This window comes from Camelina sativa, chromosome 12 (genome assembly GCF_030686135.1).
Source record: "Camelina sativa cultivar CO46 ecotype springtype chromosome 12, ASM3068613v1".
NCBI classification, from domain to species: domain Eukaryota; kingdom Viridiplantae; phylum Streptophyta; class Magnoliopsida; order Brassicales; family Brassicaceae; genus Camelina; species Camelina sativa.
The window spans coordinates 19,328,350-19,354,378 of record NC_141891.1 but is presented as its reverse complement, the minus strand read 5'-3'; the positions used below and the strand labels follow the sequence as shown (position 1 = coordinate 19,354,378).

The 26,029-nt window shown below is 33.8% G+C and overlaps 4 protein-coding genes and 1 pseudogene across 4 annotated transcripts; all 5 read left to right on the top strand.

Moving 5' to 3' along the window:
* Positions 1-344: 344 nt before the first annotated feature.
* Positions 345-1,356, top strand: LOC104732175 (early light-induced protein 2, chloroplastic-like). Its single transcript, XM_010451712.3, has 2 exons — positions 345-754; positions 929-1,356. The coding sequence occupies exons 1-2, from the start codon at positions 518-520 to the stop codon at positions 1,271-1,273; spliced, it is 582 nt and encodes a 193-aa protein (XP_010450014.1). The 5' UTR covers positions 345-517; the 3' UTR covers positions 1,274-1,356.
* A 6,364-nt stretch (positions 1,357-7,720) lies between these two features.
* LOC104732174 (early light-induced protein 2, chloroplastic-like) lies at positions 7,721-8,746 on the top strand. The gene is made up of 2 exons (XM_010451711.3): positions 7,721-8,180; positions 8,303-8,746. The coding sequence occupies exons 1-2, from the start codon at positions 7,953-7,955 to the stop codon at positions 8,645-8,647; spliced, it is 573 nt and encodes a 190-aa protein (XP_010450013.2). The 5' UTR covers positions 7,721-7,952; the 3' UTR covers positions 8,648-8,746.
* Positions 8,747-13,697: 4,951 nt separating this feature from the next.
* LOC104732173 (early light-induced protein 2, chloroplastic-like) lies at positions 13,698-15,070 on the top strand. Its single transcript, XM_010451710.3, has 2 exons — positions 13,698-14,402; positions 14,589-15,070. Exons 1-2 carry the CDS (start codon positions 14,175-14,177, stop codon positions 14,931-14,933), a joined length of 573 nt encoding a protein of 190 aa, XP_010450012.1. The 5' UTR covers positions 13,698-14,174; the 3' UTR covers positions 14,934-15,070.
* A 5,989-nt stretch (positions 15,071-21,059) lies between these two features.
* On the top strand, positions 21,060-22,019 carry LOC104732172 (early light-induced protein 2, chloroplastic). Its single transcript, XM_010451709.3, has 2 exons — positions 21,060-21,400; positions 21,584-22,019. The coding sequence occupies exons 1-2, from the start codon at positions 21,173-21,175 to the stop codon at positions 21,926-21,928; spliced, it is 573 nt and encodes a 190-aa protein (XP_010450011.1). The 5' UTR covers positions 21,060-21,172; the 3' UTR covers positions 21,929-22,019.
* Positions 22,020-23,611: 1,592 nt separating this feature from the next.
* On the top strand, positions 23,612-24,853 carry LOC104733646 (putative caffeoyl-CoA O-methyltransferase At1g67980; annotated as a pseudogene).
* The last annotated feature ends 1,176 nt before the right edge of the window (positions 24,854-26,029 follow it).

The window sequence follows — 26,029 nt, the reverse complement described above, 5'->3', positions numbered from 1 at the left end:
CTTTCAACTCAAGTTCCTGATATATTAATTCTTTTTTTTTTTACATTTCAACGATTTTAAATGGAATAGTTCTAAATTTACCTTTTAATCTAATTCGATTTCGTTTTACAGATAAACATTACTAATGAATTTGTAGTCGTTACAATTAAGATGGAAAAAAATCTCAAAAGTTTGAAAACATTATTACTGAGGAATCATTGCAATTTTTAGTTTTTTTTTCTTTTCTTTTCTTTTATTATATTTGTTTCTACTTATTACTCTACTACACACCACAAACACGGAACATAAAGTAAGTAATTTTATTATCCCATAAATCAATAAAGATAAACAAAGACATAAAATTCAGAAAATACTAGACCTGTCATTCACATTTCACCTACTCTATAAATAAAGAGATGATCTTGAGTTACACCACAAACCAACTCCAATCTCAATCCTCAAGTCTTTGTTAATTCAACTCCTCTCACTACTTCATTCTTATTGGATCCTTAAAAATTTTGAAAACCCTCTTCAGGAAATGGCAACGGCGTCGTTCAACATGCAGTCAGTGTTCGCCGCTCCTTCCGGTGGATTGACTTCACGCAACATGAGAAACACAAACCAACTCTTATTCAAGAGGAATGCTCCGGTTGGAGTCAGGTGCATGGCTCAGGGTGATCCTATCAAGGAAGACCCTTCCGTGCCCTCGACCTCGACCTCCGCCGCTCAACCGCAAATGCCACCGTCTCCTCCTCCACCAGTTAGCAAGCCTAAGGTATGATCCAAGGATCAAATTCATTAATATATATCATTAAATTTCGATTATTTAATTGCGACTTTGCGATAACATAGTCTTGTAATCATGTTAAGCTCGAAGTGTACCCGTATAATGCATGTAGTTGATAAATGAAAAATATTTGTGAGTTAAATAATTTGTTATCTTGGTTAGGTGAGTACCAAGTTTGGAGATTTGCTAGCATTCAGCGGTCCAGCGCCCGAGAGGATCAACGGGAGACTAGCCATGGTTGGATTCGTGGCTGCCATTGCGGTGGAGTTGTCCAAGGGAGAGAACGTGTTTGCTCAGATCTCCGACGGTGGCGTTGGGTGGTTTCTTGGAACATCGGCGTTGCTGACGTTGGCATCGATGGTTCCATTGTTCAAAGGAATAAGGGCGGAGGCAAAGTCAAAAGGGTTCATGACGTCAGACGCTGAGCTATGGAACGGTCGTTTCGCGATGCTCGGCCTTGTTGCTCTCGCCTTCACTGAATACGTCACTGGTGGGACTCTCGTCTAAGTCTTTTTTGCTCTAGTTTAAGGGAATATCATATTTTGAGAACTGTAACGCATAGATTAAAATTTATTATAAGATTTTTAAAAGCGAAGTGTTGACACGGATTAAAATTTATTTGAACTGAGAATTAGGCTAATACACTACTAGTGCATTAGAATCAGTCAGTAAACTTCGTATAATTTTTGGGTCAAGTAAAAGGGTTAAAACGAAATTGAGAATTGAGAGCTAGAAAATGACAATAACAGAAGGTACCTTCAAAGTAGTTTTTGGGTCGATACCAAAGAAGGAATAGAGAGAAAATAGTCATGGAGTACTTTAGATATCTATTCTCCTCGTTACATGTGAGCGATTCCAACACGTCTTTCGGGATATTCTCACGGTGGTTATACTTTACTAAGGAAGTTAATGAAGAGGAAGTTAAATAAGTCTTATTCTTTTTGATCCATAAAAGGTTTCATGACCGGCTGGCCGTTTGGGATAACACCTTTGTTTTTCTAACGTTATTGGAGAATAAGTAAAGCTGATTTTATTAAGATGGTGAATAAATTTTTTAGCTGTGGAATTGTTGATGAAAAACTAAATGAAACTAACATATATATATGTCTTATCCCAAAAAGAGAAACCCGTAAAATCATTTTGGACCAATTTGCCTTTGTAATGTGAATTCTAAAATGATCTCGTACGTTTACACATAAATAGGAGCTAATATCCAAAACATAATCTGCTTTTGTGGCAGGAAAGCTAATTTATGATATACTATAATTTGTATCCGCGCAAGCGCGGGATTTTAATTTAAATATTTTTATATTAATATAATTTTTTGAGCTCGAATATAATCATTCAAAGTTTTGAGGGTAAATCTTTTTAAATATATGTCATGTGGTAATATTAAGAAAAATAAACGACATTGATGACTACTTCAAGATCTTTTATCATTAAGAGAGTTTATTTCTTATTCAGATATTTTATTAAAAATATTTTTTAAAGGCTTTGATGTTGATCGATTGTTGATCTAATTATATATATTATTTATGATTAGATGTTGATACTAATATAACATTATTCCGTATAAATTTGAATATACCAAATCTCATGAATATTGCTTAAAAGTAAAATATAATATTATATCGTTATAACATTTTTACCGAGCTTGCTTTACCCATCGAAATAATTGCAACGTACCATACACGACCAATTCATGAAAGTGCATATCTTATCCCACTTTCCATGATTATATGGCCAAACTGATAAACCCGACTTGGAATCTAATAATCTATTTAATAATGTATGTCATTTATTTTTCTACAAACTCATTCGTTTCACACAATTAATGAGATGTCAGAGATTTTAATTTAGTCATGTGTGATTGTGTATTCCCTATTATCTTTTCAAGTTTTACTAATTCATTTTCAAACATTTTAAATTTTAATTCTTTCGTCATTATTGATGATGCACTCTTTTTGACATCTACTTTTTTCCACCTTCTATTGGATCACACATAACTATTAGACTGTAAAATGATTTTCAAGATATATTATAACTATTTTCTCTTTAATTACTATCTTTCAATACTTAAATTTGGATTAGAAGCATTTGATTCAATTAACAAAACATCAAATTTTTTTCCTTTTTGATCATGTTATAAAATAATATTTCACTTTTATTTTTTTTTCTTGTTTAAAATTTTATAAATACAATTACTGAATTTTTTTATTCTTCCATAATTTTAAATTTTACTTCCATTCTACAACTCTATAATACACAATTACATAATTTTTTTATTCTATCATAAATTTAAAATTTACTTCCATTCTAAAACTCAATAATACATTTATAATTTTAATTATGATCAGTTTAATAGACAATTTTAATTATATTATTACCACTAATAAAAAATTATAGTATTGTTTTCTTATTTTAATATTTTATTTATTTTACTAATTATATTTTTATTTAAACTTTCTATTAGTTATAATTAACATAAATATGGGCTAAATGAATATTTTAAATTTCTTTTAAAGTAAAAAAAATTGCTTAGGTGATATATAATTACAAGATCAATGGAGATTCTAACCATAGTTCTTGTCTTCTTGCTAAGAAAATATTTTATTTGTCTCTTATAATTATTTGTCTTAACCATATGATGCACGTATATGTAAAAGAACTAAGCATAAATGATACATGAAAAGTTAGGTACGAATAGGTAATAATATTATTCCAAATTCAGTGTTTTACTTCATATATATCGGGTAGATGCTCTATTCTTTTCTTTCATTTTTTTTTTATGATTGAATAATAAAATAAAGTTTCATTCACACTGCTGAACTTTGGATGAAATATTATCAGGTTGAATCCACATGATTTAAAAGTAGGGCTGGGCCTACAGATTTTAGATGAAATAGTGTTGGGTCTACAGACTTTGGATTAAATCTAGTGGATCAGTTTATCATTTGTATAATTGTTTAAAGTCTTTATTAAAATCTGTAAGGCCCACAAAAATTAAAGAGGATGTGGCTGACGTGGCAGTACCAGAAATGAGTAAAGTGAACTTTATATATATAGATTCTCATTAGAAAGAATTATTCAAATGTTAACCAAAAATTGTTTTATTCCTCATATCTAACAATCTTCTAAAAATTGCTCAAACGTTTAGTGCCCTGGGTTAATTACAATTTATCCTTTGAGTTTAGTTTTTCGATTTTGATTAAAAAAAAAAAAAAAAATACACATCAACAAATTAAAATACATATCATTTTGGATTTTCCATGTCACAACCCGAAAAAAAACTTAACGGTGAGTTATAGTATTTACAGGAAGACGAAAGGTCTCCTCGATTCATATAACGGCTGAGTTATAATGTTTTGTGGCTGAGTTATCACAAGATATAATATGAAAGCAAACAGTTGATTTATATTACTTGACGGCTGAGTTATAGTATTTACGGGAAAACGAAAGGTCTCGTCGATTCTTATGACGGCTGAGTTATAATGTTTTGTGGCTAACGGCTGAGTTATAGTATTTATGGGAAAACGAAAGGTCTCGTCGATTCTTATGACGGCTGAGTTATAATGTTTTATGGTTGAGTTATCACAAGGAATAATCTGAAAGCGGAAAACGAGAGGTCTCGTCGATTAATATGACAGCTGAGTTATAATGCTTGATGCCTGAGTTATTGCACAAAATAAAACAAATGTATTACAATAATACTGCATCGGACAAGTTTTCGCATCGTGCCCAACTTGTTTACATCGAGAGCATGCGTTTAGCTCATGGCTAAACGCGTCCGATCCGTAGTTTTCAAGAACAAGCTCCACAAGCTTGTCGTGTGTTGTGCCTCCATCTATCTGCACAACTATACATCCTCTATCGTCGGTGTTAAATACATATCTATGTTTCTTTACCCAATTACCGGAAACAACTAGTACCAGAACTGGATCCATGAAAGAAAATGAAGAACAAAGTGAAGAAGAAGTAGAAGAACAAGGTGAAGAAGAAGGTGAAGAAGAAAGTGAAGAAGAAGTAGAAGAACAAGGTAAAAACCATGTAAGAACAAGAGTCGAAGGAACGACGTTTCGTATTTCCGGAGAAGAAAGATGATGACATGGAATGCTGCCATGGATGATGCGTCTGACATGGCAAGTCAGCCATCAAACAAATAATAACTCAGCCTAAATAAAACTCAGCCATCAAACAAATTATAACTCAGTCACAACAGTACAGTAATTAAAAAGCAAAAAAATGGCAGCCAAAATCAGTCGCTTCATAACTGAAAATATGTAACTCAGCCGTATCGTTTAATAAGTCAGCCGTAACTGAATAATATTCTAGTAATTAATCTTTCGCTACTAAGTCAGCCGTGAAATGGCCGAGTTGTACGATAAGTCAGTCTATCACGGCTAAGTATAGTTTTTAACCATAACTCAGCCGTAACTACATCTCATAAGTCAGCCGTTTTTCATAACTCAGCCACCCAGAAAAATTTAATTCAGCCGTGTCGTAGTTATAACTCAGCCAAAATTTTGACAACTCAACCATCGGGTGAAAACTCAGCCGTAAGGACGGCTGACTTAGAGCATAACTCAGCCAGATTTTAATAAGTCAGTCGTAACGCTTGGCTGAGTTATGCTCTAAGTCAGCCGTCCGCTCTTACTCAAATGTTTTCTCCATAAATCAGCCGCAACATACTTATAACTCAGCCGTCATTACCTCTGTAACGCGTTACGGCTGAGTTATTTAATAGACGTCAGCGATTTCTAACGTGGCGTCTCATGTGGCAATGGTATTTTTGTAATTACTTTTTTCCGGTAACATAAAACAAGGGCTCGCTGGGTATTTTGAAAATACCCTAAATATTCTAGTAATAAAATCTTTTTTTGTAGATTCTGGTAATATTACCTAAAATGTATAACATGTAAGTAAATCTCCCTTCTCATTACTCAAAAAAACTTTCATGTTCTCTGATTTAACCAAGCCAATCAAAAAAAAAATTATGGCGATTAAAATGGATATTAGTAAAACATATGATTGAGTGTAGTGGGATTTACTTAGAATTTTGATGGAAAAAAATGGGATATGATCAACTATAGGTGGGGTGGATTATGAACTGTATTATTTTCGTCTCCTATCGACTACTGATCAATGGATACCCAAAAGGAAGGATTAAACCAACTTGTGGAATCCGTTAAAGGGATCTAATTTTCCGTATTTATTTATACTATGTACGGAGGTCCTAATTGTCATGATTAGGAGGGTCGAGGGAGAGGGAACATATTTCGGACGCAAGCTCACAAGTTTCTCACTTATTTTTCGCTGACGAGTGTCTCTTTTTTTTGCATAGCGGATGCTCAGCAAAGCAAGAAAGTAATCCACTCTTATAGCAAAGTGTCTCGATAAGGAAATATTTTTTTCAAATCATCCATCATGTTTGGAAATGAGGTCCCGCCCTATATGCGACAAGATATCAAACCTATAGTACGAATATCACAAGAAGGAGGTATGAGGACACTTGGGTCTCCCTATGAAAATTCATGGGTCAAACCTGGAAATCTCTGCATTTATGAGAGATAGACTGCATAAGAGGGTTAGTTTATGGTCCTCAATATTCTTATCCATGGGAGGAGAGAAAATTTTGATAAAACCAATGACAGAAGACCCTTTACAACATATGTAATGTCATGCTTTCTTTTATCAAAAGTTACATGCTCCAAGTTAAGTAGTATGATTGCAGATTTTTGGTGAAGCAATAAAGCAGATAGTAAAAAGTTACATTGGATTTCATGGGAACTGATTTGTATTTGATTTTTGAAAGACAAACTAAGCTTTAAACAATGGTAGAATTTATTGTCTTTCTGGCAAAGCAGCTGTGGAGGCTGTTAAAATTTCCAGACTCTTTCTTTAGCCGAGTTCTCAAATGAATATACTTTAGAGATAGTAGTTCATTTGAAATAAAAGTATCAAAGCGGTCTCGAGGAGTACGTTGGCGGCATATAACATATGAAATTCAAAAAACTATAAATTCAGGTTTCAACTTTCAACACGTGTATCTGGACCGATCTATTAATCCCGCATATTCCATCTCGCTAACCAAGTTCACACACATAATAGTATTTTTAACAACAACAAAAAAAGTTATGGTCACAGGTTTTTTACGTACGTATTTGAAATACATCATGTAAGTGATATGTAGTTTTATTGATGTAAATATGTGTATTTCTTATTTACCGTTCCAATGCGTAATATAAGGGGACGTAGGAGAATTGGGCACGCAGGCCGCAGCCATCAGCCATGTATGGGAAACAGAAAGGATCTAAAGGAGTCGGCATGGGTTTGCCATAATGAAATCAAGTAAGTTCCAATACGAAGCGAAAGCGACTACGACTGCGACTCCCCAGTGAATGAAATATTCCGAACCAGCCAACTTAGTTTCTAATATTTGACAAATCTTTTTCTGTTTACGTGTCTTGCATTGGCCAACCACAAAAATACAAGGAAGATATGTCTCTGTACGTGATAAAAGAAGGCACGTCATCAGCTTATTTGCAATTTTTCAACTAGACGTGGTTCCTTTGAGATCTCAACTCACTCTCTCGTTTTAAAATTCTTGGCTACGACGTGTCTTTGTGTTTAGCGTCCAACTCATATTCCTGATATATTAATTCTTTTTTTTTTACATTTTCAACGATTTCCGATGATTAAATTTCGTTTTTTAATAATTTAATTAGATTTCGTTTTACAAATAAAACATTGACCAATGAATTTGTTAGTCGTTACAATAAAGATGGAAAAAAATCTCATAAGATTGAAAACACTATTACTGATCAGAAATCATTTTCTTCCCAAAAGAGTAAAGTTTGCAACTTTTAGTTTTTTTTTTTCTTTTCTTTTATTATATTTGTTTCTACTAATATTATTACTCTACTACACACCACAAACACAAAACATAAAAATAAGTAATCTTGGTGGTATCCCATACATAAATAAAGATAAATCTATACATGTAATTCAGGAAAATACTGGACCTATCATTCACATTTCACCCACTCTATAAATAAAGAGATGATCTTTGAGTTACACCAAAAACCAACTCCAATCTCAATCCTAAAGTCTTTTAGAGTTAATTTCAATTCCTCTTACTACTTCCAATCTCCTTCGATCCTTAGCGTTTTAAAAAACCTATTCAGAAATGGCAACGGCGTCGTTCAACATGCAGTCAGTGTTCGCCTCTCCTTCCGGTGGATTGAGTTCACGCAACATCAGAAAGACAAGCCAACTCTTCTTCAAGAGAAATGCTCCGGTTGGAGTCAGGTGCATGGCTCAGGGAGATCCTATCAAGGAAGACTCTTCCGTGCCCTCGACCTCGGCCGCTCAACCGCAAATGCCACCATCTCCTCCTCCAGTTAGCAAGCCTAAGGTATATAACTATATATGAACTAATTGAGATTTTGTGTTAGTTTAGTCTCCTCCTCCAGTATAATGCATGTTGTTGATATATATAAAAGATTTGTGAGTTGAATGATTTGGTTTCTTGTTTAGGTGAGTACGAAGTTTAGAGATTTACTAGCATTCAGCGGTCCAGCGCCCGAGAGGATCAACGGGAGACTAGCCATGGTTGGGTTCGTGGCTGCCATTGCGGTGGAGCTGTCGAAGGGAGAGAACGTGTTCGCTCAGATCTCCGACGGTGGCGTCGGGTGGTTTCTTGGAACAACGGCGTTGCTGACGTTGGCATCGATGGTTCCATTGTTTAAAGGAATAAGGGCGGAGGCAAAGTCAAAAGGGTTCATGACGTCAGACGCTGAGCTATGGAACGGTCGTTTCGCGATGCTCGGCCTTGTTGCTCTCGCCTTCACTGAATACGTCACTGGTGGGACTCTCGTCTAAGTCTTTTTTGCTCTACTTTAAGGGAATATCATATTTTGAGAACTGTAACGCATAGATTAAAATTTATTATAAGATTTTTAAAAGCGAAATTTATTTGAACTGAGAATCAGGCTAATACACTACTAATGCATCAGCATCAGTCAGTAAACTTCGTATAATTTTTGGGTCTAGTAAAACGAAATTGAGAATTGAGAGCTGGAAAGTGACAATAACAGAGTGTACCTTCAAAGTAGTTTTTTTTTTCTTTTTTTTTGGGTCGATACCGAAGAAGAAATAGAGAAAATAGTCATGGAGTACTTTAGATATCTATTCTCCTCCTTTAATTTGAGCGACTCCAACACGTCTTTCGGGATATTGTCACGACGGTTACTTTACTAAGGAAATTAATGAAGAGGAAGTCAAATGAGTCTTACTCTTCTTGATCCATAAAAAGTTTATGAATGAATTTGATGACAGCTTTGTTTTTCTAACGTTTTTTTGAAGAATAATTAAGGCTGATTTAATTAAGATGGTGAATAAATTGTTCTCTCTGGGATATCTAATAAAAACCTAAATGAAACCAACATATCTCTTATCCCAAAAGAAGATAAACCCCGTAAAATCATTTTCGACCAATTAACCTTTGTAACGTGAGTTCTAAATTTCTTAGAATTTTGATGGAAAAATGGGATCTGATCAACAATGGGTGGATGCACTGTATTACTTCTGTCTCCTATCGATTAGTGATCCGTGGCCAAAACGAAGGATTAAATTAACTTGTGGGATCCGATAAGAGGATCCAGTTTCTCTGTATTTATTTATACTATGTATGAAGGTTCTAATTGTCAGGATATGAGGGCCGAAGGAGAGAGAATTATCCATGAATTACGTATTTCGAACACAAGCTCTCGGTTTCTCACTTATTGTTCGGAGACGAGTATCTTTTTTTTTTGCATAGTGGATGCTCAACAAAGCAAGAAAAAAATTGATGTAATCCGTTCTTATGGCGAAGTGTCAAGTAAGAAAATTTATTTTTTCAAATCATCTGCTATGTTTAGAAATGAAGACTCGTTCCATATGCAACAAGAGATCAAATCTATAGTAAGAATATCACAAAAAGGAAATATGGGGACATACTTGGATCTTCCTATGAATATTTATGGGTCAAACGTGAAGGTCTTTGTATTTATGAGAGATCGACTACATAAGAGGATAAATTTCTAGCCTCAAAATTCTAATCCAAGAGAAGAAAGAAAGTCTTGATAAAATCAATGGCGCAAGCGCCCTTTCGACATATGCAATGTCGTGCTTTATTTTACTAAAAGCCATATGCTCCAGGTTGAGTAATGTGATTACGGATTTCTAATAAAACAATAAAGCATATAGTACAAGGTTACATTAGATCTTATGGGAGCAGATTTGTATTCAACTTTCGGAAGGCAAACTAGGCTTTAGAAAATTAGAAAACTTTTATCTTGTAATTCTCACAAAACAGATATGGAGGCTATTAAGATTCACAGACTCTTTCTTTAGTCAAGTTCTCAAAGGAAGATATTTCCTATACAGTAATTCACTTAAGATACAAGTATCAAATCGGTATTCATATGGCTGGAAGAGTATGTTGGCGGTATAACCGGTTCTAAATTATGAAATTCGTAAAAACTATAAGCTGGAGTTTCAAACACGTATATCTGGCCCGATCTATGAATTCCAGATATTCTTTTTCGCTAACCAAATTCACACAAACAATAGTAATTTTCAACAAAAGCAAAAAAAGAAGTTATGGTCATAGGTAGGGATGTTAATTTGGGTAAGTTACGCTCTACCGCCGTTACGCTCTACCGGCGTCGGAAAGAGATGAAAAGGGAGGCGACTCGGTTATCGTGCCTGAGAGAGAAAATTAGGGCGAACACTTCTTCCCTTGAATGAGTACCTTACTAAGGATATTACTAAAGAAAGTCAAACGAGCCTTATTCTCCCTCAACACGTATATTTGGACCAGAACCATAGATTTCGGATATTTCCCCCCCTCCCCCCCCCCCTCTTCCTTGAAAGAAATTATTCTCATCGAGAGACGGATATTTATGAGCCCTCCTAACAAAGCCTGGTAATTATACCATCAAGTTTGGATATGAAGCCGAGAGAGCTTTTTCTCGTCTGATTTGCGATCTCCCTTTTCGGAGACTTATTGTTACGACACTGAAGGCACAAGCATAAAAATTGAGAATTACACAAAAGTTGAATCATTTCGTATGACAAATCGTGATTGGATGTTTGGTAACATGCCAATTTTTACATTATCATTATATTGGTAGATAAGTACAAATTGTCCTAGATGTGGAGTGCAGGAGAATTACACGAAAGTTGAATCATTTCGTATGACAAATCGTGATTGGATGTTTGGTAACATGCCAATTTTTACATTATCATTATATTGGTAGATAAGTACAAATTGTCCTAGATGTGGAGTGCAGGAGGAATTATAAACCATATGCTCTTTGAATCCCCTTCCCCCCCCCCCCCCCCAACTAGAAAAGTGTGGGATTTATCGACGATCTCTTCCCCTCCTACGGGTTACGGTGTTTTCATCATCTTCTCTATGTAGTAATCATGATTTTATGTATGGACGAGGTTAAAACTATGGTGCACTTGAGCAAAGCTTACGGATTTCCCATGGCTGATGTGGTATAATTGAAAAGAAATGAACAAGAATGTTTTCAAAATACTTATTAGTCTTCGTAAGATACATTGGAGAAAGTTATCCAAGAAGAAGAAGTTTGTAGGAGAGCTAGTAAAAGAAACATAGTACATGTGGTATTAGAAGCTAGCGAAAATACGGCCCTAATTCCACAAGATTCCATAAGATTCTCTTGATTGTTTTATAGATGGATCTTAACATAATAAGGAAAAAGGAGCGGACATGGTTGAATTGTGTCTATCGGTGATAGGATATTGCACCTTGAGCTGAAAGGTTTGCTTAGAAGCTTTCTTCATTACACACTGTTCCCACCCTTGTTTGGGCATGCAATGGAGTGTATGTTGGCCTTGAATATGTATAAAGCTTTTTTTAGTACAGATTGTTTAAACCTCCTTGCGATAATATCTAATATCAAAGATTGCTTACATTTACATCAGAACTGAAATAATTTAGGCATTTAAGATATCGATTTGCTGATTTTAATATTTGATACATTTTTGGAGAGGATAATGTCGATAAAATTGTGAAATGTGAAAGAACATGTTTGTTTTTCTTATGTCAACTCGTCAATAGGCAATAATTAGTTTTTTTCGAAAAGAGTTTTTCCCAATCAATAAGTATATGGGATTTGAATGTCATTAGAAAAAAAAAAGAGTAAGCCTTGGTCTACCATAATAAAGTTAAGTAAGACCAACTCCAGCAGCAGTAACCCTGCAACGTTTCTTTAAAAAAAAAATCAATTATGTTTTATTAATAGTAACCATTAAAAATGACATCTGTCTACTTTTTTGGAGAAATGTTTCTTTTATCAGCAATCAAAGGAGTGATTTTCTTCTTTTTTCTTTCTCTCTCATTATTATATTAATTTTTAATTATCAACTCTCTTAATTAACACCTTCCAGTTGAAGTGCCCTAAGTTCCAATACCAAACAAGAGAGAAAAGGGTAAATTTCAACTCGTACTATTTCAAAAGTGTAAATTCCTAGCCAAACAACAGATTCGTGCGTATTTTAGCCTAAACTCTTACATAATTCAAATTTACTACCTAGACTTCGAATCATTAAATGTATCTCTACATTGACTCAAACAGTGTTAGTCAACCGTTAAATGTTTTGATCAATTTGACACGTAAACGATGATGTGTCAAGGTCATTACACTCGAAACTTTAAAACGACCTCGTTTGCAATTAAGATCTTTCCTTCAATTTAAAATACGTCGTTTTAACTTTTCATTGCAAACGACGTTGTTTGCAATTAAGATCTTTCTCCCAATTCAAAACATGTCGTTTTAACCTGAAACAAATCTCCCGACTGAATAAATTTTTTTACGTGATAAGTAAGCCGTTAACTCGTTTTAAATATTTTTACGTGATATTTGAAGCCGTTAACTCGTTTTAAATATTTTGATACAAATTTTTTTTTTCTTTCTTCTACGTGTTTTTACCAAACTAAAACCACTTGGCATTGGAGTCTACAAGTGCTTTACGTCTTCACGACTCACGTAAATACTATTCTTCTTGAACTCAAAAGTCTCAAATACATAGTTCACACAAGTAATGGTCACAATTTTTTTTACGTACGTATTTGATGCAACATATAAATAATTTACGTGAAAAGTATTTCCTCTATTTTACAAAGTGTGTCATTTTAGAAATATTTTTTTATTTCACAAAAAATGTTATTTTACAATTCAGATGTGTTTTCTATATTAAATTTTGTAATTTACCCTTTAACCCAAATCTTATTTTCATTGAATTTAAACTATTTCTGTAAATTGGACAAATATATATAATCTATATTTTTTAAATTTATGTGAATTGTGTCAAAATGACACACTTTATAAAATAAAAAGAATATATTTTATTTCTGTGTTGTTTCTTATTTACCGTTCCAATGCGTAATATAAGGGAACGTAGGAGAATTGGGCACGCAGCCATGAATGGGGAACAGAAAGGATCAAAAGGAGTCAGCATGGGTCTGCGGCGTCTGCCATAATGAAGTTAAGTAATTTCCAATACGAGACGAGATTGACTGCGACTTCTCGCTACCAGAAACAAAATCTCCCAAGTGAAATGAAGTTGAGCCGTTAACTTTGTTTCTAAATATTTTGAGACAAGCTTTAGTATTCTTTACGTGTTTTACCAAACGCACTTGGCGTTGGCCAATCAAAAAAATACAAGAGTCAAGGAAGATATGTCTCTCTGTGTGATGAAAGAAGGCACGTCATCAGTTTACTTACACTTTTTCAACTAGACGTGGCTCCTTTGAGATCTCACCTCACTCTCTCGTTTTAAAATTCTTGGCTACTACGTTTTTTTGTGTCTAGCGTTGAATTCTCAAATTCCTGATATTTTAATTCTTTTTCACATTTTCAACGATTTCAAGTGAAATAATCTAATTTACTTTTATAATCTTCAATGACCAATGAATTTGTTTAGTTGTTACAAGAAAGATGGAAAAAATCTCATAAGTTTGAAAAAACATTTATACTGAGGAATCATTTTCTTCCCAAAAGAGTGAAAGTTTACGATTTTAGTTAATTTCTTTTCTATTATGATATTTGTTTCTACTTATTATAGTCTACTACACACCACAAACACAAAACATAAAATAAGTAATCTTAGTAATAGTATCCCATAACTAAATCAATAAAGATAAACAAAGACATATATTTCAGAAAATACTAGACCTATCATTCAAATTTCACCTACTCTATAAATAAAGAGATGATCTTTGAGTAACAACACAGACCAACTCCATCTCAATCCTCAAGTCTTTAGAGTTAATTCAATTCCTCTCACTACTTCAATCTTCTTGCGATCTTTAGCGTTTTAAAAACCCTACTCAAAAATGGCAACGGCGTCGTTCAACATGCAGTCAGTGTTGGCCGCTCCTTCCGGTGGATTGAGTACACGCAACATCAGAAACACAAAGCAACTCTTCTTCAAAAGGAATGCTCCGGTTGGAGTCAGGTGCATGGCTCAGGGAGATCCTATCAAGGAAGACTCTTCCGTGCCCTCGACCTCGGCCGCCCAACCGCAAATGCCACCATCTCCTCCTCCAGTTAGCAAGCCAAAGGTATATATACAACTATATTTGATCTAGTGGTCGAAGTCATTAATATAAACATCATTAGAATTTGATTATGTAATTACGACTTTGCGTTAGCATAGTCTTGTAATCATTTTAAGCTCAAAGTGTTCTTGAATGATTTTTGATTAAAATCAAAGATTTGTGAGTTGAAGGATTTGGTTTCTTGTTTAGGTGAGTACCAAGTTTAGAGATTTACTAGCATTCAGCGGTCCAGCACCCGAGAGGATCAACGGGAGACTAGCCATGGTTGGGTTCGTGGCTGCCATCGCGGTGGAGCTTTCAAAGGGAGAGAACGTGTTCGCTCAGATCTCCGACGGTGGCGTCGGGTGGTTTCTTGGAACAACGGCGTTGCTGACGTTGGCATCGATGGTTCCCTTGTTCAAAGGAATAAGGGCGGAGGCAAAGTCAAAAGGGCTCATGACGTCTGACGCTGAGCTATGGAACGGTCGTTTCGCGATGCTCGGCCTAGTTGCCTTGGCCTTCACTGAATACGTCACCGGCGGGACTCTCGTCTAAGTCTTTTTTGCTCCAGTTTCAGTTTAAAGAAAATCATATTTTGAGAATTGTAACGCATAGTTAGATATTTTTATAAGATTTTTTAAAAGCTTCCAAGTGTTGACAACTTGACATGAATCAAAATTTATTTGAACTGAGTATTAGGCTAATACACTTTTGGTATACGGTGAAACAGAATCAGTCAGTAAACTTCGTATAATTTTTGGTAACACCATATTAAAAAGATTTGACCAAAAAATATCATTTTTATGGGTCAAGTTAAAAAGTTTAAAACGAAATTGAATATTGAGAGATGGAAAATGACAATAGAGTGTACGTTCAAGTCGTTTTATTTTACTCTTGGGTCGATATCAAAGAAGGTATAGAGAAAGTAGCAGTGGAGTATTTTAGTAATCTATTCTCTTTTTAATTGCGAACAACCCCGATACGATTCTTTCGGCCTTCCATGAATGAGTACCTTACTAAGAAAATTATCTAAGATCTGAATCCAAACAATGTTCAATAACGAAATAGGATAACAGCTTTGTTCTTCCAATGTTTTTGGGGAACAATTAAGACTGTATCACTAAGATGGTGAATACTTTATTTAGCTATGGGATATTTTATGGAAAACTAAATGAAACAAACGTATATGTATCCTGAAAAGAGATAAACCCCGTGAAATGTGTAGGTTTTTGACCAATTAGCCTTTGTAATGTGAGTTATAAAGTGATCTAAAAAATTTTGAGCTTGTGCATGCATTAAAAAACTTTTACCAGAACTAATATCTGAGACACAATCTGCCTTTGTGGCAAGAAAACAAATTACGGATCATGTTTTTATTGCTTAAGAAAACTTCCACGCTCTTCAATCTAACCAAGTCAATTGGAAGAAATTTATAGCAATTAAAATGGATAAGAGTAAAACATATGATTGAGTGAAATTTTCTTAGTGCCTTGATGAAAAATATAGAGTTTGATCAGTGATGGATGGGTTGGATTATGCAATGTATTACCTTAATCTCCTATCAAATGTTGATCAATGGAGACCCAACATGACGAATTAGACCAACTTGTGAGATTCGTCAATGGAACCCAATTTCCCTGTATTTATTTATACTATGTACATAGGCCCTAATTTCTCGGATTAGGAAGCCCGAGGGAGAGGATTGATCCAAGGATTATGTACCTCAAATGTAAGCCCATGAGTTTCCCACTTATTGTTCACTGACAACAATATATATATATATATATTTTTTATTTTTATTTTGCAAAGCGGATACTCAACAAAGCAAAAAAATAATCGATTTAATCTGCTCTTATGGCGAAGTTTCCGATCAGGAAATTATTTTTTCTAAATCATCCATTGTGTTTGCAAATGAGATCCCGCCCATATGCGAGAAGAGATCAAATCTATAATAGCAATATCACAAAAGGAGGTATGTGTCATGAGAAGATTCATGTGTTAAAAGTAGAGGTCTCTGAATTTGTGAGAGAGAAACTACATAAGAGGGTAACTTATGGAGGAAAGGAAGTTTTGATAAAACCAATGGAGCAAGCCTTTCCGACATATGTAATGTCGTGTTTTTATTTACCAAAACCCATATGCTCCAAGTTGGTAGTAATAAAGTAGATAGTAAAGGGTGACATTGGGTCTCATGGGAGCAGATTTGTATTCAACTTTTGGAAGGCATACTAGGCTTTAGAACATTGGAAGAGTTTTATCTTGTCCTTCTCGTAAAGTAGTTATGGAGGCTATTAAAATTCCCTGACTCCCTCTTTAGCCGAGTTCTCAAAGGAAGATACTACATATATAGTACTTCACTTGAGATAAAAGTATCAAATCGGTCTTCATATGGCTGGAGGAGTATGTTGGCGGCGTAACATGTTCTAAGTTATGAAATCTGTAAAACTATAAACTCGGTATCTGGACTGACCCATGAATCTCAGATATTCCAACTCGCTCATCAAAAAGACTATCTAATGATAGAAATCCATTTATCTATGTTAATACCTTGATTGATTTTGATACAAAAAGGTGGAAAATGGATCATCACCAAGAACTCTTCCTCCCTCCCCTGGAAGAAAAATTCTTTATTTCATGGACCCTAACGATGTCTGGTAATTATATCGTCAAGTCTGGATACAGAGCCGTGAGAATTATCTCTCGCCTGATTTGTGACCTCTCTTTTGAGAGACCTACTGTTACAATATGAAGACACAAGCATGAAAGTTGAAAACTACACACGAAAGCTGAATCATTTTGTGTTGTAAAGTATGATTGGATGTTTGGCAACATGTCAACAGTATATTATCCGGTATATTGGTAGAGATAAAAATTTTCCTAGATGTGGACCTGGAAAAACTATAAACCATATGTTCTTTGAATGTCCCCCCCCCCCCCCTAGCTAGACAAGTGTGAGCTCTATCGACCATCATCGGGTGATGTGCTATATTTGGAAGGTAAGGAACAAGAAAGTTTCGAAAATACATATGAGTCTGTGTAAGATATATTGGAAAAAGCTACACAAGAAGAAGAAAATTAAAAGAGAGCCAATAATAGAGACATAGTACATGTGGTATAAGAAACTGGCGAACATGCAGCCCTAATTAGGCAAGATTCTCTTGTTTTCTTTATAGATGGATCTTAACATAATAAGGAGTAAATGTAGGAGCATGGTTGGATTGTTCCTATTAGTCCTGGACGTTCGAGTTAACCGGATTGTTCGGGTCGGGTTATTCGGTTTAAGAAAAATTCGGTTTTACAAAAATCTCACCGAATAAACCCGAACTAAAATTCGGCTCGGGTCGGTTCCGAAGTCAGTTTATTCGGGTCGGTTTAAGGGATTTAAATCTATTCCGAAAATAAAACCGACTTTTTCTATTTCGGTTTATTTAAACCGAAAAACTACCTAAATAAATATTATGGGCTTAATATAACAAATTTACATTTACAAACCAATTTATTAATGGACCTAACAAAGATTTTGGGCTGCTTTACATTCTCAAACCCATCAAAAATTAGGGTTTACACAACTACAAGACAAAAAAAAAAAAAAACAACTGAAGACCAATCGATATTGCCGTAAGAGCGTTGCCGTCAACGATATCGATCTTCTGATAAGCTTCTCAATTACGTCTAAAAATTCAACTAAACCTATGATGGTCTACTCTCCTTGCCGTTACTTTCTTCCAAACCACCAGATCTATAAACATAACCAATCACAAAATATCAAAAGACTCTGATTTCAACAAGGAAGAACTTCTTATGGAGCACCACCTTAACGAGAGAGAGAGAAAAAGAGAGAGAGAGAGGATGAGAGGAAGATAAAGAAACGAAGTAGAGAGAAGTTGAAGAAAAAGAGAAGAAGGGCGAAGGAGAGAGAGGAGATCGTTTCTCACGACAGAAGGGGAATTAATTTAGGGTTTTTGTGTATTTATATGGTGTCTCTTTAAACCGAAAAACCCGATCGGTTTTGGTGTGCCGAACCGAGAAAACCGAAGACCAAATTCAATTAAGAATTCCGCTGATCGGTTTAGAACAGGAAATCGGTTTACAACCGAAAACCGAAATCGTCGGTTTATTCAGTTCGGTTTAAACGGTTTCTACCGATTGCTCAGGGTTAGTTTCTATCGGTGATAGGATTTTGCACCTTGGACTGAATGGTTTGTGTATAAGTCTTTCTCCATGACATATTGATTTGGATATCTTTATTTGGGCAATGGAGTGTGTGTTTACCTTGGATATAGATAAAGCTCTTTTTGGTACGGATTGTTACGATGGTAGGCCAATTTTGCGTATAAGTCTCTCTTTGATGATGTCTTATATAGAAGATTGGCCTACCATTCCTTACGATGATGTCTTATATTGAAGATTGGCCTACCATTACATTAGAATTAATGTTTTTAGACACTTTAGAGAACGATTTGTTTACTTTCATTTTCGATATATCTCTCGAGGTGATAATATATGTGACGATAACTTTGCGAAATATGCAAAGATGTGAAGTTTCTGTTTTTTTCATGTAAATTCGTTGATAGCCAATTAGTTTTTTTTATCAAAGAGAGTTTTTCCAAATTTATAAGTATATGAAATTTGAATGTCAATTAAAAAAAAAAAGTGAACCTCATCGACTGCAACTTCTCTCTACCAGAAACAAATCTCCCGAGTGAATATTCTGAGCCGTTAACTAGTTTTAAATATTTTGAGACAGTCCTGGTTTTCTTTCTTTTATGTGTTTTTACCAAACCCACTTGGCATTGGAGTCTACGAGTGCCTTACTTCCTCACGACTCACGTAAACACTGTTTGTCTTGAACTCAAAAGTCTCAAATACATAGTTCACACAAGTAATGGTCACAGTTTTTTTTACGTGCGAATTTGAAATACAACATGTAAATAATTATCCTCTATGATAAGTACTACAAAAAAACATGCATTTTGAGACTATAGTTTGTGACTCTTTTGTTTGTCACAAATAATTGTAACGTTTTTAGGACGAATTTATGACTAATATACTACTACACAAACAATAGTGGCAAAACAGTCACAAAATTACGGCGGACAATTGTAGTCTCCAAATTGTCTCATATTTGTGACTATCCTAAGACTATTAATTGACTATATCATTATAGTCCTAAAATAGTCACAATTTGTGACGAATTAGAGACGCTTGTTTTAATCAAAAGTTTTAGTCACAAAAATGGTCCCACATTTGCTACTTGTTTGTGACTTCTAGTGCCTTCACTATACCAATTTTTACTCGTTAAATTAAGTGGTCTTTTTTATAATTCTAACGAGTGATTGCAGAAATCAAATGTTTTCTTAAGGCTTTAAATTTTTATGGTTAACTCATAAAATAGCATCACAAAAGGGTCACATTTTGAGACTATTTTATTAATCATTTAGGACATTTATGTGATTACATTGCTACTGATATCTGTGATTGTGACGAATTTGCTTTTTTTTACCAACGTCTGATAATTGTTTATGTATATTCAACAATAATGACTTATAAAATTTGCTAAAGTATTAAATCTTCCATAAGAATGAACTACTTCAGACACTGAATTATTATTATATCAAAAAGAAATCTAATTTCTAATGTTTAAGAAAAAATATTTGCAACTTACATAACATATTAACATGTATAAATATTACATGTGATTTCCATGTATTGTTTGTGATTGTTTTGTAATTTTTAACTTTAAGTTTGTGATTCATAATAGGGTCATAAAACAGTTACACTTTGCGACTATTGTACTAATACGGTCACATATTTACGACTAATTTGCCACCATTTTGCTACTAACACCTGAGATTGTGACGATTTTGCTATTGTACTAATACGGTCACATAAGGTCACATATTTATTGATGTAAATATGTGTGTGTTTCTTATATACCGTTCCAATGCGTAATATAAGGGAACGTAGGAGAATTGGGCACGCAGCCATGAATGAGAAACAGAAAGGATCAAAAGGAGTCAGCATGGGTCTGCCAATACGAAACGAGATCGACTGCGACTTCACTCTACCAGAAACAAAATCTCCCGAGTGAAATGAAGTGCTTTGAGACAATCAATTTTTTCTTTACGTGTTTTTACCAAACCCACTTGGCGTTAGCCAATCAGAAAATACAAGGAAGATATGTATCTGTGTGTGATTGAAAGAAGGCACGTCATCGGTTTACTTGCACTTTTTCAACTAGACGTGGCTCCTTTGAGATCTCACCTCACTCTCTCGTTTTAAAATTCTTGACTACTACGATATATTATTTTTTCACATTTTAATTTCAACGATTTCAAGTGAAATAATTTAATAATCTACAATGACCAATGGATTTGTTTAGTTGTTACAAACTTGCAATAAATTAAGAGGGAAAAAATCTCATAAGTTTGAAAAAACATTTTTACTGAGGAATCATTTTCTTCCCAAAAGAGTGGAAGTTTAATTTACAATTTAGTTTAATTCTTTTCTTTTATGATATTTGTTTCTACTTATTACTCGATCTACTACACACCACAGACACAAAACATAAAATAAGCAATCTTAGTATCCGAATAAATCAATGAAGATAAACAAAGACATAAAATTCAAAAAATACTATACCTATCATTCACATTTCACCTAGATCTATAAATAAAGAGATGGTCTCTGAGTTACACCACAAACCAACTCCATCTCAATCCTCAAAGTCTTTAGAGTTAATTTAATTCTTCTCACTACTTCAATCTTAAGCGTTTTAAAAACCCTATTCAGAAATGGCAACAGCGTCGTTCAACATGCAGTCAGTGTTCGCCGCTCCTTCCGGTGGATTGAGTACACGCAACATCAGAAACACAAAGCAACTCTTCTTCAAGAGGAATGCTCCAGTTGGAGTCAGGTGCATGGCTCAGGGAGATCCTATCAAGGAAGACTCTTCCGTGCCCTCGACCTCGGCCGCTCAACCGCAAATGCCACCATCTCCTCCTCAAGCTAGCAAGCCTAAGGTACTATATATGATCTAATGGTCGAAGCCATTAATATATAAATATATCATTAGAATTTGATTATGTAATTGAGATTTTGTGTTAGTTTAGTCTTGTATTTAGTTCAAAGTGAACCCGTATAATGCATGTTGTTGATATATATATATAAGATTTGTGAGTTTAATGATTTGTTTTCTTGTTTAGATGAGTACGAAGTTTAGAGATTTACTAGCATTCAGCGGTCCAGCGCCCGAGAGGATCAACGGGAGACTAGCCATGATTGGATTCGTGGCTGCCATTGCGGTAGAATTGTCCAAGGGAGAGAACGTGTTTGCTCAGATCTCCGACGGTGGCGTCGGGTGGTTTCTGGGAACAACGGCGTTGCTGACGTTGGCATCGCTGGTTCCGTTGTTCAAAGGAATAAGAGCGGAGGCAAAGTCAAAAGGGTTCATGACGTCAGACGCTGAGCTATGGAACGGTCGTTTCGCGATGCTCGGCCTAGTTGCCTTGGCCTTCACTGAGTACGTCACCGGTGGGACTCTCGTCTAAGGCTTTTTTGCTCTCTAGTTTAAGGGAACATCATACATGGAGAATTGTAACGCATAGTTTGATATTTTTATAAGAACTTTTAAAATTCTAAGTGTTGACATGAATCAAAATTAATTTGAACTAGGATTTAAGCTAATACACTTCTGGTGTACTAACCAGTGCATCAGAATCAACTAATAAACTTCGTATTATTTTTGGTAACATGATATTAAAAATATTTGACCACAAAATAGTCATTTTTATGGGCCGAGTTAAAAAGTGAACGAAATTGAGAATTCTGAGCTGGAAAATGACAATAATAGAATGTACCTTCAAAGTCTTTTTTTATAATGTAAAATTGTGAAATGTGAAAGAACATGTTTGTTTTTCTTATGTCAACTCGTCAATAGGCAATAATTAGTTTTTTTCGAAAAGAGTTTTTTCCAATTAATAAGTATATGGGATTTGAATGTCATTAGAAAAAAAAAAGAGTAAGCCTTGGTCTACCATCTAATATATTAAAGGAGAAGTCGAGAGAGCTCACAGCCATTCTCACAAAAAATTACGTCGTTTACCCTTAATGAAAATACCCTTGAAAAATTTTCGGACAAGCTTTTGTTCTTTATTTAGGTTGCTGAAACGCACCACATTTATCCTCAGACTTAAGATTACTAGTTTGCCATTAATGAGATTCAAAACTGGACCTTTTTACCCTTTTTCTATGTTTTAATTTTTTTAAAATAAATAAAAAACGAAAATTAAAAATAAAAAACGGAAATTGTTTTACAAAATTGGAAATCTAATATATTTATATGTAATATCTCTCTTTAGAAAAATGGAAGATAAATATTAGAATATATTACGAATATTCGTTTAGAGAAAATTTCTGTTTTTAAAAATATTAAAATGGTAAAGATAATTATGACGTTTTCCTTCTAAGCTATATATATATATATATAGAGGCTCAGCCAAAACAGTAGAAGTCGGATTCATTAAGCTAAACATATAGTTTTGAGAGTATAATTTTTTGTATTATTTTGGTTCTAATGAATCAACTTTTACTATTGTATGATTTTGATTTTTTATTATTTGTGTTGATGTACTATTGATATGCTTTGGTGCTTTGCATGAATTAAATTTCATGCTGTTATAAATTTTAATTATTATGTTGAATCATATCAAAAATTTTACTTATTTTGTACTGTTTGTTTGTGTTTTAGGTCTACCTGTCATGGACCATGGGTGTTTATTTTTATATCAAAAACAAGATTGGACGAATGAGTTTATGAAGCAAGCGGAAAAATCAAATCGGTAAAGTAATTATGTTTATTTTCTTTTTGTTTTTTTTTGGTTGTGATTATTATTTAGTTTTATTTTCTTGGTTAAACATGTTTTTTTCTACAAACAAAGGAGCAAAGACAATTTTTGGTAATATATCTTGGTCCTTTATATGGTTCATCAGATTCTAATTTTTGTATTTATATTTTTAGTGGTTGTTTGAAAGTCAAGATCAAGCAATCATAGACTTTGTCTATGGTTTCTCCATCTTTTAAAACATTTATGTTGTATTATTTTTTATATTTTGTTTTGTAATTTAGTAATTTGAAATAAACTCTTATATGTAACCTAATACATATTTTTTTGCTTCAGTTGAATTCATGGACGATCATTGCTCATAATTGTGGATCTACAAAATTGAATATAATGAAATTCAGGTATTAGTCTTTATTAACCTGAATCCTTTATTTTAAAAAATAATATTGATGCTAATATTTTTTTCTAATAGTTATAGTTGCAGAAAAACTATGGTGGGTTTCATGAAAAATTTATGATAATTTCTAAAAATTTGGATTTACATATTTTTACAAATAGATTTAAATTATAATTTTGTTTATTTTTTTGAATAATAATATAATATGTATGTCTAATAAATTTTTTTCTCTTAAATTAATAGAAAGAATAAGAAATTGTAATTATAATTCTGTTTGTTTTGGAAAATAGTATAATTTTTGTGTCTAATATATTATTTACTCTTCTTGAATAATTTTGTCCCATTGTACGTTCATGTTCTTGGTTTTATGAGCTCTGAACGCATAAAAAATTGTTCGTTGCTCAGAAAAATTTCTAATAGTTATATTAATATTGTGAGCTTGGTGTTTTCACGGGTTATTCGTTGCTCACGATGGCTCTTGCATTGCCTCATGATGGACATGTATGTACCCAACATTACTCCTTGATTTACTCAAAATCAAATAAGCGAAAATGATAGGGCTAGCTAACATCTATGACTCACATATTACTGCAATAGACATCGACAAAGAAGCTTACGAGGTGGTCTAGAGTTGATCACAAGATCAATTTCATCCAATCTGATGTTTTCAGGCTTTAGACAAGTTGTTGACCGTATGTAATCCATTAGTATTAGCAGTCATTTTTTATTATTATTATATATCACCCATTTTCTTTCTTTTCTTTTGGCATATTCTTTTAATCTGATGACATTGGTTTATGAATGATGATGGGGCATATATAGGAGAATCCAAAACCGGAGTTTGATTTCGCATTTATTGACGCTCATAAACCGAACTATCCCAACATGCACAATAGACTAATGAAGCAATTGAAGGTAGGAGGAATCATAGTGTTTGATAACACTTTGTGGTTTGGGTTTGTGGCAGAGGAGAAAGAAGAAAGCGTGCCAGAGCATATGAGGGAGAACAGAACAGAATATCCATTATGGAATTGAACAAGCGGCTTGCTGCTGACCCTCGCATCGAGCTCTCTCAAGTCTCCATTGGTGATGGTGTCACTCTCTGTAGACGCCTTGCATGATTGATTATATATATGAGACCAATCAAAATACCAAATGTTCTTAGTTTGACTTGCTTGGGATTTGGATCGTCGAGTGATTCTTGTGATGTGATTTGATCAGTACCTTACGTTGCAGTTTTTATGTATATGATCGTGCATGCATTTATTTAAATCATATATCATATCTCAGAAACCCCAATATGCAAACGAAATTACGAATAATCACACAAAGAGCGAGCGTAGTACGAAGAGTAACAAACAAACAAGGAATTAGAGGTATACACAACAAATAAGGTGATGTTAAATTAGATATTTTGTATCAATTATCAATAAGTAATTTAAATTAGTATTATTTAGTTTTTGATACAGTTTAATTGATGTTTTTTTCGAGGTGTTACTCGACGTACTAGCTCTTTGTGTATTAAATCCAATCCATACTACTGTATGTAGATATATCTTTACTTACATTACCATAAGCTATAAATTTTGAATTCGTGTTTTGATTTGCATATAGCTTAGGCTTTTTTATTCACATGATCATGCAGAGCCGTCACTATAGCTTTGTTATACATATGGATTCTATTCAGGGAAAATAAATGCTAGAATCTATTGTAAGTATTTCTTTCAAGAAAACTTCTATTTTCTAAAATGTTAAATTTCTATAGATAATTATGACGATTTGAACTGATAATCTCGAGAGGATATACTACAAATATCCATTTAATTTGAAGATATAACACAATCTTTTGTGATCCCGACAAAATCTCATAGGATTGTCGCAAATCTCCCAAAAAAAACCATGTTTTTTCCGGCTGGATACACTATCACCAAAAGGAGGAACAAATACTCTAAATAAGACAAAAGGTTCTAACAATTATAATTAGGTGGATGAACAAATAAAACAATTAAAAATGAATGTATATTGAAAATACAAACGAGTAATTTTAAAGAATAATTCTTCTTTCACTTTTAAAAGTAACATTTTTTTAAAAAACGAATGATTTTTTTTTAAACGAAAATTAAAAAATCGCATTAAAATAATCGTATCCCATTTAAAATTATTAAAAAATGGAAGATAAATACTAAAATCTTTTGTAAATATTTTTTTTTGAAAAAATTCTATTTTTAGAAATGTGAAATTTCTATGAATAATTATGAAGGTTTGACTTGGATACTAAGCTATCAATATATAGGCGCTCAATCACAACATTATAAATCAGCTTTGTTAGGCTTAAACATTTGGTCGCGTATGCTCGCGGATAACTCTCCTAACTATATTACTTTATGTTTATATTAGAAAAATTACTTCCG